This window comes from Tursiops truncatus, chromosome 9, assembly GCF_011762595.2.
Source record: "Tursiops truncatus isolate mTurTru1 chromosome 9, mTurTru1.mat.Y, whole genome shotgun sequence".
NCBI classification, from domain to species: domain Eukaryota; kingdom Metazoa; phylum Chordata; class Mammalia; order Artiodactyla; family Delphinidae; genus Tursiops; species Tursiops truncatus.
The window spans coordinates 56,224,463-56,241,807 of NC_047042.1; the positions used below are offsets into that span (position 1 = coordinate 56,224,463).

Genomic DNA, 17,345 nt, shown 5'->3' on the forward strand with positions numbered 1-17,345 from the left:
GAAGCCACCACAATGAGAAGCCCGCGTGCAGCAATGAAGACCCAATGCAGCCAAAAAAAAAAGGATCAGTGCCAAGGGATCATGGCACTGATATTTATCTGCATGGACTGTGGAGGAGAAGGTCGTACCGTCTAGTTAACGGTAAGACCAACAAATCAGTGATTCCTTTGCCTTTTAGCTTTTCCACCTTAGGATGCAAGAGAATGAAATACTTTGTTAAGAAAACAGAGCAAACGTGCTCCTCCAACTGTTCACTACCTTGTGAAAGAGGGAGGAACTTTATATATCAAACAAGACAGGCCAAGGACCTGGGCCAGGTGACAGGAAGCCGCATGTCCCATCCCACCTTTGCCTGGAGTCTCACTTTCCACCACTCCCTGGAGCCCAGCCACAGCGAGCCACTTCCTGTTCCCCAAAGTAGCTTGCAACTTCTTGCCTCCCTGGGGGTAAGCAGACTGTCCCCTTCACCTCGAACCCACCTCTGCCATCTTACCTCCATCCTTAGGGCAACACAACAGAAGCTTAAAGGGATGACCAGCATGGGCACTGCAGCAAGACCGCCTGGGCTCAAATCTCAGTTCTGTCGCTTAGTAGCTGTATGACCTTTGACAAATGACTTGTTACCTTCTTGGTACTTCTGTTTTCTTAACTCTAAAAGGGGGATAATATTCATATCTGCTTCATAAGATTTTTATGAGGATATATGTAAAGTGCTTAGCACAGTGCCTGTTGGTCAGAAGGACTCTCTGGGTGTTGGTTATTATTATTATCTTTTGAAGTCTGGCCTGTCCTATAAGCCTGTGTCCACTAACCAACGTGGGATTTAGGGACTGCGGACCTAAGTTCGAGTCTGAACACTGCCCCTTATGTGTTGGGTGGCCTTGGATGGTTACTTAACTTCTTTGAATGTCGGTTTCCCCATCTGGAGCACAATATATCACATGGTTTCTGGGTGAGTCATGTGTGAACCATGTGTGAAGTGTCTGGCTTAGTACTTGACAACTGGAAGACAATCTATATGTGTTCTTTTCCGTTCCCCTCCCCCCATAGCACTCTGTTTATCACCTGATGCCTTGTACCTGCTTGGTTGCATCTCCTCCATTAGACTATATATTCCTTAGTTTTCTTTGTTTCTACACAGCATTCATTGATTCTTTTGTTTGATTTCCTCATTCATCTGTCCGCTCAGTCATTTTCTTTATTCATGCATTCTCTCTCATTTGTTCAAAAATCATTTATGAGCAGTTGCTAAGTGTGTTGGGCCCAGGAATCTACCATGGTTCCAGCTCGGGTCCAGGAGAAAAATGACAAGAGGCTGAATTAGGCCAGTGACATTGGGGGCTGTGAGAAGGGAATGGACTTAGCAGGCAGTTAGAGAGAGGATGGTCAGGGCTTGCTGACCAGCTGGATTTGGAAAGTAAGGGAAAGGAAGTAATCAAAGACAGCCTCTGGGATCTCACTTGAGTCAACGTGTGGATACTGACACCACTAACTAAAATGGACGGCATAGGAGGTGGTAAATTGGCTGCATTTTGGAAGGGCCAGGAAGAGGTGTCATGTGACAACTAGCCTGGATTGGACACAGTCAGTTTGAGGTGCCTGAAGGATGTCCACTAGGAGGTTCTGATTGTGGACTCCTCTGCATGTGAGATGGGGGTGGTGGCCAGGACGGAGAATGAGTGTAGAGTGGAAGAGAAGAGGGCTGCCAGTGGCCCTTTGGGGCATTGCCCTGATTAAAGTGGAAGGTGACAGTGAGTCTGTGGCTTCTCCTGGGAAGCCATGTGTGGTTCCTCACCACAGAAACTGCTCATGTCCTCCTTCAACCACACACCGCTCACTGTCTGCAGGTCAAGACCAGCCTTCGGGGTGTCAGTGCGGAGGTGGGGAGAATGCCCTCTTCCCCACGGGGGCCTCACTGCATCACCTGCAGGCCCTAAGCTGCAGCGAGTGTCTGTCTCCTTCCCCTGCAGCATGTCTCATAGGACCCTTCTTAAATAGATGCTGTGGTCCCTCTCTCTTAGCAACTGTGGCACGTCACTTTCTCTCTTGTCCAATTGGATATGCACAGATGAGGAAGCACACCAATAGCTACTTCCCCTCATACACACCTCTGCTGCTGTTCCTGTGTCTGAGCCACCATCACCTCTGGTCTGCACCATGTCAGTAGCCTCCCAACGGGCCTCCCTGCTTCGGCTCTGGCCCCTGATAATCTATTCCCCACCCAGCAGCCAGAGGGATCCTGCTAACGCATAAGTCAGACTATGTCACTCACCTGCTGGAGATGCTCCCGTGGCTTCCAGATTCTTCACTGTGGTCCACAGGGCACCTGCCTCCCTCTCTGAGCTCCTCTGTCTCATCCACCACACTCCGTCTGACCACATGGCTTCCTTGGCTCCCCAGGTAGGCCAAGCTTGTTCCGCCTTGGGGCTTTGGCACGAGGTGATTGCTCCTCCTGGAGTGCTCTTTCCCCAGACTGCCTTGCACTGGCTCCCTCCTGCCTTTCAGGTTTCGGCTCAAATGTCACCTCCTCAGAGAAGCCTTCCCTGATGACCCGAATGTGAAGTCGTCCCCACCAAGTCCCCATAATGACTCTTGATCACATCATCCTATTCCATTTTTGTCATTAAGTTTGTTTATTATCTTTTTGAAAATTGAAGTACTGTTGATGTACAATATTATATGTTGCAGGTGTACAATATAGTGATTCACAATTTTTAAAGGTCATGCTCCATTTTTAGTTATTATAAAACATTGATTATATTGCCAGTGTTATACAGTGTATCCTTGTACCTTATTTATTTTATACCTAATACTTTGTACCTCTTAATCCCCTACCCCTATATTGCCCCTCTCCCTTCCCTCTCCCCAATGGTAACCACTAATTTGTTCTTTATATCTGTGATTCTGTTTCTTTTTTGTTATATTCACTAGTTTTGTTGTAGTTTTTCGATTCCACGTATAAGTGATATCATATAGTATTTGTCTCTCTGTCTGACTTATTTCACTAAGCATAATACCTTCTGAGTCCATCCATGTTATTACAAATGGCAAAATTTCATTCTTTTTTTATGGCTGAGTTGTACATTTATTGGAGAACTTTCCTTCTCCTCCCACTCTGATGTAAGTGAAACCCGGGACCTGGGGTTGTCTTGTTTGTTGCCCCATCTCCAATGTCTGCAGCAGCGCCTGGTCTTTCATAGATTGATGAATTAGGCAGGGTTGCCCATCTACACTGGGATGAGAAGAACCTGAGCTTGCTTGTTGGGGAAGGAGAAGGGACTAATGAAAAGAAAGAAGCTGTAGTTATTAAGGGGGTGGAATAATTGACGGGCTGAGGTCTTGGAGGAGGTCAGGGAGATAAGATCATGAAGACAGGAGAGAGCTTGATGCTTTTCTTTGAGACTAAGGGAAGTGGGTGAATATATGGGTAGATTTCAAGGCGGCAGAGGATCAAGATGAAGATTGTAAACCTGATGGTCTTACTATCTGATGAAGTGGGAGATACAGTTATCAGATGATAGAGGAGTAGACTGGGAGGAGGAAGGAGGCTGGGTATGAGAGATAATGGTCTGAAGCTGCTGGATGAGTGGAAAGACCCCTGAACCCTGGGGGGCCGCCCTTAGGCTGGAACTCAGAACCTGGTGATGGAGCCTGTCACAGAACGACTGGATTTTTCTTCAGTATTGGACAGGACAAGAGAGAAAGTGGAGGAGGCAGAGGCTGTGTTGATCCATGTTTGGGGGACTGGCAGGTAGAAGGAGCTATGTGTCAATGGAGCAGGAAAAAAAGGATGCTGGAGGGGGGAAGATATTTGAATGGTAGAAGGAAGTGAAGTCCAGAGGGAGAATAAGAAGGGTAGGATCAAAAGTTCTGGTGGCTTTTCATTCAAGTGGAAGAGCAAATTGGGTGAGAATGAGGAAGTGAGAAAACGAAGGGTGGGCAGGTGGTGGTCAGAGGGGACTTCTTAGTTTTCCATTTCAAAGAACAGTTCCTGGTTGGGATGTAGCCACATGGTAAATACATTGTTGGTAAACAAAGTGTTAGGTCACAGGAATGAAGGAGAACAGGCTAAGGTGAGACCAGGGAATGTTAGGTCATTCTGTGAATGAGGTCCTCCTTGGAGGGATCACGAAAAAGTGGGGAGGAACACACAGAGGAGGTCCCTAAAAATGTAGAAATGAGGAGCCTGGAGAGAAGGAATTGATGCTAGGAAGTGAGGAGAAGGGAGTTAGTTGGTCCCATGCCTAGGTTCTGGGTACTTCTTGGTAGGTTATTGTCTGGAGATAACAGTGACCAGGGAAATTTGGTTTCTCCTGGTCCTGAAAAACAGGAGTGCTGAGGAAATGAGCAGCTTTGACTTGGAGGGTTACCATGGAAGGGGAAGGTGGAAGAACCAGGACCCAGCTAAGATAAAGCTGCTGAGATAAGTGCAAATGTGGGACATTTGCTGGCGCTAGACTGAGGGCTCCAGGGGCATATTGGAAGGCAGGGTTAGGAGAGATGGCAGAGGGACAGGAGCCAGGTAGGGATGAGAGAACCCCAGGGGAGGGATGATGCCTGGAGGGCCTTCAGCTTGGCAGACATTGTGGTTGCAGGAGGAGTGACACTAGGGCCACGAATGAAGGGTTTCAGATAGTACTTTACTTTTTTTTTTTAAGTGGCTTTGTTGTGATATCTGCTTACTATACAATTTCCCAATTGCAGTGTACAGTTCAGTGGTTTTTAGCATATTCACAGATACGTGCAACCGTCATCACAGCCAATTTTAGAATATTTCACTACCTCATTTCACTGTCCTTTAGCTATCACCCTCTGTACCCCCAATCTCCACCCTTCCACCCACTCCACCCAAGCCCCAAGCAACCCGAATCTCTCTTCTGTCTATAGAGTTCCCTATTCTGCACTTTTCACGTGAATGGAAGTCATAAAATATGTGGACTTTTGTGACTGGCTTCTCTCACTTACCATGGTGTTTTCAAGGTTTATCTCTTGTAGGATGTGTCAGTATTTCATTCTTTTTTATTGTCGGATAATACTCCATTGTATAGATATACCACACTTTGTCTATCCATTCGCCCATTACTGGACATTTGGGTTGTTTCCACTTTTTGACTATTATGAATAATGCTGCTATTTATATACCAGTTCCTCTGTGGACATATGTGTATATACCTAAGATAGAATTGCTGGGTCAAATGGTAAACTATGTTTAATTGGTTGAGAAAATGTGAGTGTTTTCCAAAGTGGCCGCACCATTTTATATATCCACCAGCAATACGTGACAGTTCCAATTTCTCTACATTCTTGCCAACATTTGTTATTATCTGACTTTTTGATTCTAGCCAGCCTAGTGGAAGTGAAGTGGTATCTCATTGTGGTTTTGATTTGCTTTCCCCAATAGCTAATGACATCAAGCATCTTTTTATGTGCCTATTGTCCGTTTGTATATCTTCCTTGGAAGAATGTCTATTCAGCATCTTTTGCCCATTTTTGAATTGAGTTATTAGTCTTTTTATTACTTTTTCCAGCTTTATTGAGGTACAGTTGACAAATTTGTGAGATATTTAAAGTGTACAACGTGATAATATGTGTATACGTTGTGAAAGGATTCCCCCACTGAGTTGATTAACACATCCACCACCTCACTTATTTACCTTTTTTTTTTTTTTTGGTAAGAACATTTAAATTCTACTCTCTTAGAAAATTTCAGTTATACAATACAGTGTTATCAACCATAGTCACCATGTTATACATTAGATCCTTAAGTCTTTTTATTACTGAGTTGTAAGAGTTCTTTATATATTTTGGATAGTACAAGTTCCTTATTAGATAAATGATTTGCAGATATTTTCTCCCATTCTGTACGTTGACTTTTCACTTTCTTGATTGTATCCTTTGAAGCTCAAAAGTTTTTAATTTTTGTGTAGTCGAATTTATCTATTTTTTCTTTTATTGCTCATGCTTTTATTATATCTAAGAATCCTTTGCTAAATCCAAGGCCATGAAGATTTACCTGTTTTCTCCTAAGTCTTAATAGTTTTTGCTCTTAACATTTAGGTCTTTGATCCATTTTGAGTTAATTTTTATATATGGCATAATGTAGGGGTCCAGCTTAGTTCTTGGCTATCCTCTTGTCCCAGCACCATTTATTTTTTATTTTTTTTACATCTTTATTGGAGTATAATTGCTTTAAAATGGTGTGTTAGTTTCTGCTTTATAACAAAGTGTATCAGTTATACATATACATATGTTCCCATATCTCTTCCCTCTTGGGTCTCCCTCCGAGGTGCTCCCTCGGTCACAAAGCACCGAGCTGATCTCCCTGTGCTATGCGGCTGCTTCCCACTAGCTATCTATTTTACATTTGGTAGTGTATATATGTCCATGCCACTCTCTTGCTTTGTCACAGCTTACCCTTCCCCCTCCCCATATCCTCAAGTCCATTCTCTAGTAGGTCTGTGTCTTTATTCCTGTCTTACACCTAGGTTCTTCATGACATTTTTTTTTCTTAAATTCCATACATATGTGTTAGCATACGGTATTTGTCTTTCTCTTTCTGACTTACTTCACTCTGTATGACAGACTCTAGGTCCATCCACCTCATTACAAATAGCTCAATTTCGTTTCTTTTTATGGCTGAGTAATATTCCATTGTATATATGTGCCACATCTTCTTTATCCATTCATCCGATGATGGACACTTAGGTTGTTTCCATCTCCGGGCTATTGTAAATAGAGCTGCAATGAACATTTTGGTACATGACTCTTTTTATTTATTTATTTATTTATTTATTTATTTATTTATTTATTTATTTATTTATTTGCGGTACGCGGGCCTCTCACTGCTGTGGCCTCTCCCGTTAAGGAGCACAGGCTCCGGACGCGCAGGCGCAGCGGCCATGGCTCACGGGCCCAGCCGCTCTGCGGCATGTGGGATCTTCCCGGACCGGGGCACAAACCCGTGTCCCCTGCATCGGCAGGTGGACTCTCAACCACTGCGCCACCAGGGAAGCCCCAACATGACTCTTTTTGAATTATGGTTTTCTCAGGGTATATGCCCAGTAGTGGGATTGCTGGGTCATATGGTAGTTCTATTTGTAGTTTTTTAAGGAACCTCCATACTGTTCTCCATAGTGGCTGTACCAATTCACATTCCCACCAGCAGTGCAAGAGGGTTCCCTTTTCTCCACACCCTCTCCAGCATTTATTGTTTCTAGATTTTTTGATGATGGCCATTCTGACTGGTGTGAGATGATATCTCATTGTAGTTTTGATTTGCATTTCTCTAATGATTAATGATGTTGAGCATTCTTTCATGTGTTTGTTGGCAGTCTGTATATCTTCTTTGGAGAAATGTCTGTTTACGTCTTCTGCCCATTTTTGGATTGGGTTGTTTGTTTTTTTGATATTGAGCTGCATGAGCTGCTTGTAAATTTTGGAGATTAATCCTTTGTCAGTTGCTTCATTTGCAAATATTTTCTCCCATTCTGAGGGTTGTCTTTTGGTCTTGTTTATGGTTTCCTTTGCTGTGCAAAGGCTTTGAAGTTTCTAGGTCCCATTTGTTTATTTTTGTTTTTATTTCCATTTCTCTAGGAGGTGGGTCAAAAAGGACCTTGCTGTGATTTATGTCATACAGTGTTCTGCCTATGTTTTCCTCTAAGAGTTTGATAGTTTCTGGCCTTACATTTAGGTCTTTAATCCATTTTGAGCTTATTTTTGTGTATGGTGTTAGGGAGTGTTCTAATTTCATTCTTTTACATGTAGCTGTCCAGTTTTCCCAGCACCACTTATGGAAGAGGCTGTCCTTTCTCCACTGTACATTCCAGCCTCCTTTATCAAATCCAGCACCATTTATTAAAAAGACTGTTCTTTCCCCGTTGAATGGTTTTGGTACCCTTGATGAAAACAGTTGATCATAGAAATATGGGTTTATTTCTGGTCTATCATTTCTATTCTGTTGGTCTATTTGTTTATCCTTGTGCCGGTCCCGCACTGTCTTGAGTACTGTTGCTTTGTAGTGAGTTTTAAAATCAGGAAGTGAGAGTCCTCCTACTTTGTTCTTCTTTTTCAGGGTTGTTTTGGCTGTTTTGGGTCCCTTGCAATTAGATGTGAATTTTAGAATCGGTTTATCAATTTGTACAAAGAATTCAGCTGGGATTCTGATCGATTGCACTGAATCTATAGATCATTTTGGGGAGAATTGCCATCTTAATAATGTTGGGTTTTCCAATCCATGAACACGGGATGTTTTTCCATTTATTTAGATCTTCTTTAATTTCTTTCAACAGTGTTTTGTAGTTTTCAGAGTATATGTTTTGCACTTTTGGTAAATTTAATCCTACGTATTTTATTCTTTTGATGCTATTCTTCAGGTAGTGTTTTGATGGGAACTTTTGTGGTAATACTTCTGCAAAGTCTTCTTATCACGTGAAGGGGTAGGGTGAGTGGAGAGTTAAAAAAAAATGTCTCTCCAACTGTTGGCTGGAGAGAGGAGCAGGGCATTTTCTGTCATTCTTTAGGAGGCTGTGTGTTTAGGTCTTTCATGGTCCTGTGGCAGGGCACTGAGGGATACATCAGACTGCAAAGAACTCCATAAACCCAAAAGCCGATGGTTTTGTGTGGTGGGGGAGGAGAGTGAGTAGCTGAAGATTGATCACTCTTGGTTAATAGGAATGCAATCCGATTGGACTAATTCACATTAATATTTAAGTTACTAATACCCCTCCCCCAACTTCTGAGACTTGTCTGCTTTTCTAAAAGGGGAAAATGAGTAGCCCAGACGCATCAGTAATAGGAGAAACTTAGTAGCATAAAAAAAGGAAGGAGACCGTTTGGGAAGTGTGAAAAATATTTTTGGATTTGATCTGGGAGGTTAAGGCTCTTGTGAGGAAAGAGGATGTCACAGCACAAGTTAGAAAGTCCATTGTTACCTGCCTGTCTGCTCTAGCGGTCTGCTCCTCTCTCTTACATCTGCTTTTTATGGTTTTTTTCCTTCCTCTGTTTATCCTAGTTGTGTTTTGCTCTCCCCTCAGTGGCTCTCCTTAGCGTGTGTATGAAGGGAGGTGGAAGTCAGGCCCAACATGCACATGCCTGTGTCCGGAGCATCTGTAAATCTAAGGTAGCATTTTTCCTAAATGCCACCAAAATGGTTGTGATGCTAAAATTATATATATATATATATATATATATATATATATATATATATATACACACGTACACTTTTTTTTTCTTTTTCTTGTCTCTGGATTTCAAACCCTAAATTTGTCCTAGCATCATATTCATGACCATAAATGGAACCCATTGTAGAGATTATATCATAGAGATTAGCAAGTTAGTGGTTTCATTATTTTATGTGTTATGAACCAGTATTGTTTTAGACTGCTAACCCTCTTTAATATATTTTTGTGTATGTGTGATAAATGCTGGAAAAATTTAATGGTAATTTTATTTGTCTTTCCAACATTAACTGAATTTCAGATTTCTGCTTTTTTTTTCCATTTTGGTTTTGCCTTTTTAAAGTTCTACGATCAGACTGAGGAAGAACAGCTTGGGCCTGATTTACACATGGTTCTGCACACCTTGCCGGCCCTCCTCAAAAGTGCATGGCTGCCCCACTTCAATCCATTCTCATGTTTTGGTGTAGCTCTTTTTTCTTTTTCTTTTTGGTTGAGCTCTTTTGATTGCACAAATTGGGATCTCCCTCAAGCTACCTCGAGTACGGGGTTGCTTATTGTAAGGACACTGTGCATGGGGACCCAGGAGACTCTGGGCACTTAAGCCACTGGGGAAGTAAGAACTCTGGGTTACGGCGCTGGCACCAGGCAACCCTGCGGACATCAGCAGCTGAAGCGGGCTTCTGTAATTCAACTTTTCTGGTGGCCAGTTTCTTTAGTATCTCAAGAGATCTTTTATTTACGTCATGGCTTCTGTTTAAGTATAAGCTCTGGTCCCTTAGAACTCCAGTTAAGACGTCGTTATCTCTCCCTTTTCTCATCATCATTTCCTAGCTTCAGGACCCAGAGAACTGCCTAGTCTTGGTGCTTCCTAGTCTAAATGCTGGGAGGGAGCTGGTGCCCAGCCATCCCTGCTTTCCATGCCAGGCCATGCCTCAGGCACCTGGCTAACCTCTGCAGGGGCCTCCCTGGAGTCTGATGCCCATCACTGATGCTGGTTCCTGTGTCCGAGGAGGGCCCCCCAGGTGCTAGAAAACAGGGCTACCTGTAGAACTACCCCTCCAGCAAGACCCTGGCCAAGAACTTCCCCCTAGGGGAGATTTGGGAGGGCTATACCAGCCCCCCCTGCCCCGCCCCTATCCCCACTACAGACCTGCAAAGGACATAGGTAGCACCGAGAGCAGGTCTGGGAAAAACTGGCACTAAATTAAACTTTGAATTTTAAATAACCCCACTGATGTCATATCCTTGTACAGATGAAAGTAAGAAGCCAGTGATTTTTTAAGTAGAAAAATTGCTGAACATTTAGGAGGAAATGAAACAAACACTGAAAGTGAAATTAACTATTGTTTGTTTTTTTTGGAGGGGGGAATAATAAAAGTAATTGAATACATTGTTTACTATCTTTTTAAAAATATATGGTTTTCTGGGAGTTCCCTGGTGGTCCAGTGGTTGGGACTTGGTGCTTCCATCTGCCGTAGGCCTGGTTGGGGAACTAAGATCCTGCATGCCGAGCCATATGGCAAAAAACCCATATATATATAGTTTCCTTTTTCTTTTCCCACTTTCTTATTGGGATATAGTTGATTTACAATGTTTCAGGTGGTCAAAGTGATTCAGTCATATATATATATATATATACGCACACACACACACACACACATTTTCAGATTCTTTTCCATTATAGGTTATTACAAGATATTGATATAGTTTCCTGTGCTATACAGTATCCTTGTTGTCTACCTATTTCATATATAGTAGTGTGTATCTGTTAATACCAAATTCCCAATTTATCCCTCTCCCCGCTTTGGTAACTGTAAGTTTGCTTTCTATGCCTGTGAGTCTATTTCTGTTTTGTAAATAAGTTCGTTTGTATCATCTTTTAAGATTCTGAATATAAGTGATATCATCATGGTTTTATTACTTTAACAAACGCATTGTAAACTTTTGGAAAAATACAGAAAAGAAGGAAATAAAACAGAAATGACCACTGTTGACTTGTCACATGTAGGCTTCGGTTCTTAAATAAATAAGTAAAGAAATAAAAACATCTGTAAAAAGATCACTTAATACTTCTTGAACAGTCCCTATCATTTAGTATTCTTCTGTAACATAATTTGGAATGGCTACGAGGTGGTCTTTTATGCAGCCCTACCATAATTCACTTCTCCTAGTGTACTACTTATGGACATTTAGGTTTCTATTTTATTTGATTTTTTAAATGAAAAATACTGCATTGTGAACATTCATATAAAAATTATTTGCACATGTCTGACCAGTTTTTTTACATTGAGATTCCAGATGTGGAATAATTGAGTCAAAGAACATAAGTAATTTTAAAATGCTTTCGGGGCTTCCCTGGTGGCGCAGTGGCTGAGAGTCTGCCTGCCGATGCAGGGCACACGGGTTCGTGCCCCGGTCCGGGAAGATCCCACATGCCGCGGAGCGGCTGGGCCCGTGAGCCATGGCCGCTGAGCCTGCGCATCCGGAGCCTGTGCTCCGCAACGGGAGAGTCCACAACAGTGAGAGGCCCGCGTACTGCAAAATAAATAAATAAACAAAAAATGCTTTTGAAACATATGGCCAAATTGTCTTTGAGAAATATTGAAATAGCTCACATTCCTACCAGCAGCATTCAGTCTCATTTCCTGTGATGCTTGCCAGCAATGGATTTCATTGAAGAAATATTCTAATTTGATAGACAGAAATATGGCATCTCATTTTTATTTGCACTTACAGCAAGGTTAAACATTCGAAATAGATTATTGACCTTTTTATAAAAAAAAATGTTACTTTTAATTGTGGTAAGAAACATAAAATTTACCATTTTGCCTGTTTTAAGCATACAGTTCAATAGTGTTGAGTATATTCACATTGTTGTGTAACAAGTCTCCAGACCTTTTTCATCTGGCAAAACTGAAACCCTATACTCATTAAACAAGAACTCGCCATTTCCCCTTCCTCCCAGCCCTGGCAACCACCGTTCTACTTTCTGTTTCAAGGTTAGCTGGGGTCAGATCTCCACACTGGTTCCTGTAAGTCTTTCAGTGAGGCAAGAATTCTCCATATCCATTATTTTGACAGGCATAGGGGCTAGCCTGGGGAATTTGGAAATCTAAACAAATGAAAAATTTTACAACCCACCAGGAGGGCATAGTTTATCAGGGGGCAGTTTCTGACTAGCGGCTTCTGTTTGCTAAATTATAGACATCTAACCTTTTCTCTCAAACCGTTCTATGGTGCTATCATTTAATTTCCTTCCCCCCATCAGTAAATGCCATGGCGAGGTCCAGTACCTGATGACATTTTCTACTGAGTTATAAAGCTAGCATCTTTTCCTATGTTTGAATCTGCATAGGAAAATCTTCCATAATGAAGTAAAAATCTTCCATAATTTATGTTTGAGTCATTATTTCTTCTGTTGAATAACAAAAATTCAACCAAGTAAAAATCTTCCATAATTTATGTTTGAGTCATTATTTCTCCTGTTGAATAACAAAAATTCAACTAAGTAGATTTAAAGATCTAATTAACATTATTGAACGATTCATGAATTGGGCAGCATCCCATCTAGCAAGTAGAGGGGAGCTCCAGAGGGCTGCAGAGAGGGAGAGGTTTTCAAAGGCAAGGCAAGCCATAAACAAACAAAAAGATTATTTCTGGCTTAGGTAACCTCCCTATGGGGGACAGAAGGAGTTACCTCATCTTCCTTTGGGGGGGTCAAAAGAGTGACCTAATCGGTGCTGACTTGAAAATTTCACATTTTCTAGTTGGGATTACATTCCTGGGGAAGGTTGTAATGGCAGTTTGGTTAGGTATTAAGTCTTGGTTTTGGCACAGGTGTCTCCATTTTGGGCCTGTCATTTCTTTTTTAATACTTCTGATAGAATTATTGTGTTTATTTTTAAATGATTGTTACCTGAAAAAGTGTAAAATTAATTTGTGTTCACTGGAAAAATTCAAACAATGTGGAAGTGGATGGAGTGGAAAATGAAAGTCTTCTCCCCTCTAATCCCACCCCCATCCCTCTATCCAGCTTTAAAATATTAAAGCTTGACTGTGTTCTCTGTGATGTTTTGGAGCCAGTTTAAACTTTCAGCTTCCTATTTGTACAGTTTGACTTGGTCTCTAGCATCTCAGGTGGCCAATGCCCTATGAGAACTGTTGAATCCTCCTGCCTCGGGTGGGGGTGGGTGAAAAGCTCAAGTCCCTTGGGGAGAATTAAATTAAAGACCCCAAATGTGAACCATTTGTCCAGCCACACAGTCATGGAGGCAGCCTCAGGCAATGGGAAGACCTGGGCTGGGAAGCAGACTGACTTGAGTTCACACTGGACTAATTGAGCTCTCTCCCTCCCTGTGTGACCTGGGGCAACCTGCTCCCTCCAGCCTTCTGTTTTCTTACCTGTAAAGTGAGGACACTCAAATCTCCCTCACAGAATGGTTGTGAAGTTTACACAAGAAAACGCAGATGTGCTTTGTTGGAGACATTCAGTCAACTGGGAGAAAGAGAATATACAAATATTATGATGCAAGTGAGGTTCATGCCAGCAGGGACTTGCACAACACGCTGTGTAATGGGGGTGAAGAGCTGGGGCAGGAGCAGGGAAGAGGGGTGGGAGTTGGCAGGATGGGAGTTGGCAGGATGATCTGGAAGCTTGGGGTCAAGGACCCACCCGATCAGTGTTTCGGCAGAATCCCAAGATGGATGTCGCCCATGGCCTAGCCTTCAGCCGATGCAGGGATTCCTTCAATAACCTGAACTCTCGAGCTGCTCCTCCTTCCAGCCTCCGCCCCTTTGCACACGCCAGTCCCTCTGCTTAAAATGCCTTTCTCCTGTAGCCTTCCTGGCTAAATGACACCGCCCTTTAGGCCTCAGCTTAAGTGCCACTTTCTCAGTACAGCCTTCCCAGGCGACACTCCCCCACTTCCCCATTTAGTCTTTCCGTTCTTTCAAGAGGCTGTCCTTTCCTTTCCTTTCTGTCATTTCTATACTATATTTATGAAGTCATCTCGTAAGCTCTGAGTCTGCTCTGCCCTCCACTGTGTGTCCCACTCCTACTCCAGCACATGGCACATAAATACCGAGTGAGTGAGTGAGTGAATGAATGAATTCCCCCTTCCCCAGCTACGTCCCCAGCCTACCTTTCTAGTCTAATCCCCGGAGAGCCTCTCCGTATTAGTTTCCTGTGGCTGCCATAAGAAATTACCACAAACTTTGTGGCTTAAAACAACAGAAATTTATTCTCTTCACCATTCCTGAGGCCAGAAATTTGAAATCAAGGTGTTGGCAGGACTGTGCTGTCTCCGTTGGCTCTAGGAGAGAAGGCTTTCTTGTTCTTCCAGCTTCTGGTGACCCCAGGTGTCCTTGGCTTGTGGCTGCATCACTCCAGTCTCTGCCTCCATCTTCACATGGCCTTCTCCTCTGTGTGTGGATGATTTCTTCTCTTCTGTCTCTTATAAGAAGGACACTTGTCATTGGATTTGGGGCCCACCCACCTGCAAAGACACCTTTTCCAAATAAGATCACCTTCACAGGTTCCAGAGGTTAGGATGCAGACCCACCTTTTTGGCAGCTTCCCACCTCCCATGAAGCCTTTCCCTCAGCTGAACCGGCCTGGTCCCCATCTCTGGATTGTCCATCACGCTTTTCCCCCATCCTCTGTGTATGCCACTGTCACACCTCTTCCTCCTCTTTCCGTGAACCTTGAAATTCCCCTGTGGGTCCTCTTGCTCGCTCACTCACTCTGGCTGAAAGGACCTTCCTTCCCCTTGGCGGCACAGCTCGCTCACCTCCTTCGGGAGCTCTTTCCTCTGCTCTGGGTTCTCCTCCCCGACACCCACCATGTGGGAAGCACCCACGTACTTCCTCGTATTCCCTACAGTGCCAGGGATGTTCTTGGAGACTCAGGAAATACTTGTGGATGATAATAATCATCTGGAAAGTGGGGTCAGACTTACATGATCAAAATAAAGGCAAGTCATGACCATGCAGCCATAGCCACCTTTCTGTTGTAAAATACATGTGCATACAGTGAGGGGATTCTTTTTTTTTTTTTTTTTGGCAGAGAGTAGGTGTTAAGTCCAACTAGCTAAGTGGGGTTTTAAGGAACAATAGACAGTCTTAGGAACATGCAGGGCCTGGAATCAGCCGAGTGGCTGACTGCACTGACTGGAGGCTCAGAATCAAGTTTCCCATCTTCATCCCTCTTGGGGCCACACCAGCTCTTATCTGAACTCTGGAGTAGTTTAAATGTCACAGGAGTGACTTGTTCCTTGAAAGCTTGGGTTGCTGGTGAAACCGTCAGGGCTGTTCTCAGTGGTGGATCGCTGGGCACCTTTTCCATTCTCTTCACCTCACTGCCAACCAGCATCCCCTGCTGCCCGTCATGGCCCTCTGCTCCCCAACATCTCCAGCCTCCTCTGATTTTCCCAAGGCTCCAACTCCAGCCTGACCCTGTCTGGCCTTCAGTTTGAGGGCCGGTCATCATCTGGCTGTCTTGGCCTTGCCGTAGCCTAAACTCCCAATTCCCAGGTGGACCGATGTTCCCCTTGGTTGGATCAGCAGGAGACAGGGTTAGGGGAGAAGCACAGGTATACTTTTCAGAGACTGTGGGAGGGCGGGCTCTCAGGGGGGATCTGGGTGGGAGGTCCTGAGAGGCATATCTGCTCCTGTATGGAGGTTCCAAATCACTGAGTGTTGGTATCTTATTTTTCAGATCGATCGTGTCCTGTGTTGAAGATGTTTCCAGAACAGCAGAAAGAGGTATGTCATCAGAAATCCCCAAATAGATAATCCACGTCCTTTAACTCACTACAGGTTAGTTCTTCATTCTCTGACCATAAATCTGTAGACAAGAGTCAAGATACCACAGGACGTCATAGAAGGGGGCTAATGAAAGAGCAAAACAGCTGCCCTCCTGAACCTCCTGACCCCCACTCCCCAGCATCCGTGCAGTCTTCTTGGCCCTACCCAATACGAAGACCAGGCATGCTTCTTCCTTGTCCCTGTGTTAAACAGTTCTGGGACCAAGGTGCTTGCTTCAGGAAATACCTTCTCTGTGAAGGTGGCCAAGCTGCAAGCCTCCACACTGCCCTCACTTCTGATACCAATTTCAGATTTGGAGGTTCCCCAGACCATCTTCAGTTTTGATAATTCACAAGAAAGACTCACAGAACTCACTGAGAGCAGTTATACTCACTGTTATGGTTTATTACAGGGAAAGGATACCAGTTAGAACCAGCTGAAGGGAGAGATGCAGAGGGCCAGGTTGGGAAGGGGCCCAAATGCAGAGCTACTGCTTATTCTCTCCACAAGGAGTCGGTGTGTGATAATTTCCACAGGGAAGCTCCCCTGTGCCTTTGGTGTCCAGAGTTTTTATTGGGGCTCATCCTGCCTGCATGGCCGACCTTTTTGTCCGCTCCTCCTGGGATCAGGCTAATACCTTTAGTCTCTGGTTCCTCCAGAGGTCACAGCTGATACAGCGTGGCCCTAAGCCTCCGTCATATTCACATTGTTAGACTGTCCAGTGGCCAAACCCAGGCAAACAAAGATACTCTTGTCAGGCAAGACATTCCAGGGGCCTAGAGATCACCTCCCAGAAGCCAAGGGCAGAGGACAGACCTCCTTTCAGGTAAGCTGAATGCTTCACTACACACCTGTATTGGCCTGAGAGCGGAGCTGTGCTGACAGCCGGCACTATTCCAGAGGCACATTTTAAAAATTGTTCTTGTGGGGAGAAAGCTCCCCATGAAAGCAACAAAGACGTTTTTCCAATGAGAAGCTTTTTTTTTTGGCTGGTTTAATCACGATTTTTAAAGTTCATTTCAGTTAATAAAAACTAGACACAGACTTTAACCAACTGCATAAAGAAAGCATTATATTGACCTTACAAGTCCTTTATTATAACTAATTATATAATAATAATAATATAACATTAAGCAGTTTTAAACTGGAAAGTCCTTCAATTGAAAAGGAAAATGCCGTTAAGTTGAGAAAGGGGTATAATGCCCAGAAATATACTTGAGTCTCTGTCAGCAAGGAATAAGCACAGCAAGACCAGATTCTGGATGTACCGTAACATACTACTGTCCATCACATATCAATTCATTTTCTATGTGTGGCCAGAATTTCTTGGTTTCTCTTACGTTGCTCTTAGAACAAAGTCCACAC

At 43.5% G+C, this 17,345-nt stretch overlaps 1 protein-coding gene across 5 annotated transcripts in view; it reads left to right on the forward strand.

Moving 5' to 3' along the window:
• The window catches only part of SNX10 (sorting nexin 10), a 71,530-nt gene that overhangs the window by 29,869 nt on the left and 24,316 nt on the right, over positions 1-17,345 (forward strand). For all 5 annotated transcript variants that reach the window (XM_019926498.3, XM_073809760.1, XM_019926506.3 and 2 more), the window contains one exon: positions 15,892-15,938. In XM_019926498.3, coding sequence (XP_019782057.1) covers positions 15,915-15,938 — 24 coding nt within the window. In that variant the 5' untranslated portion in view covers positions 15,892-15,914. Of the gene's footprint in view, positions 1-15,891; positions 15,939-17,345 lie in introns of those variants that run through there.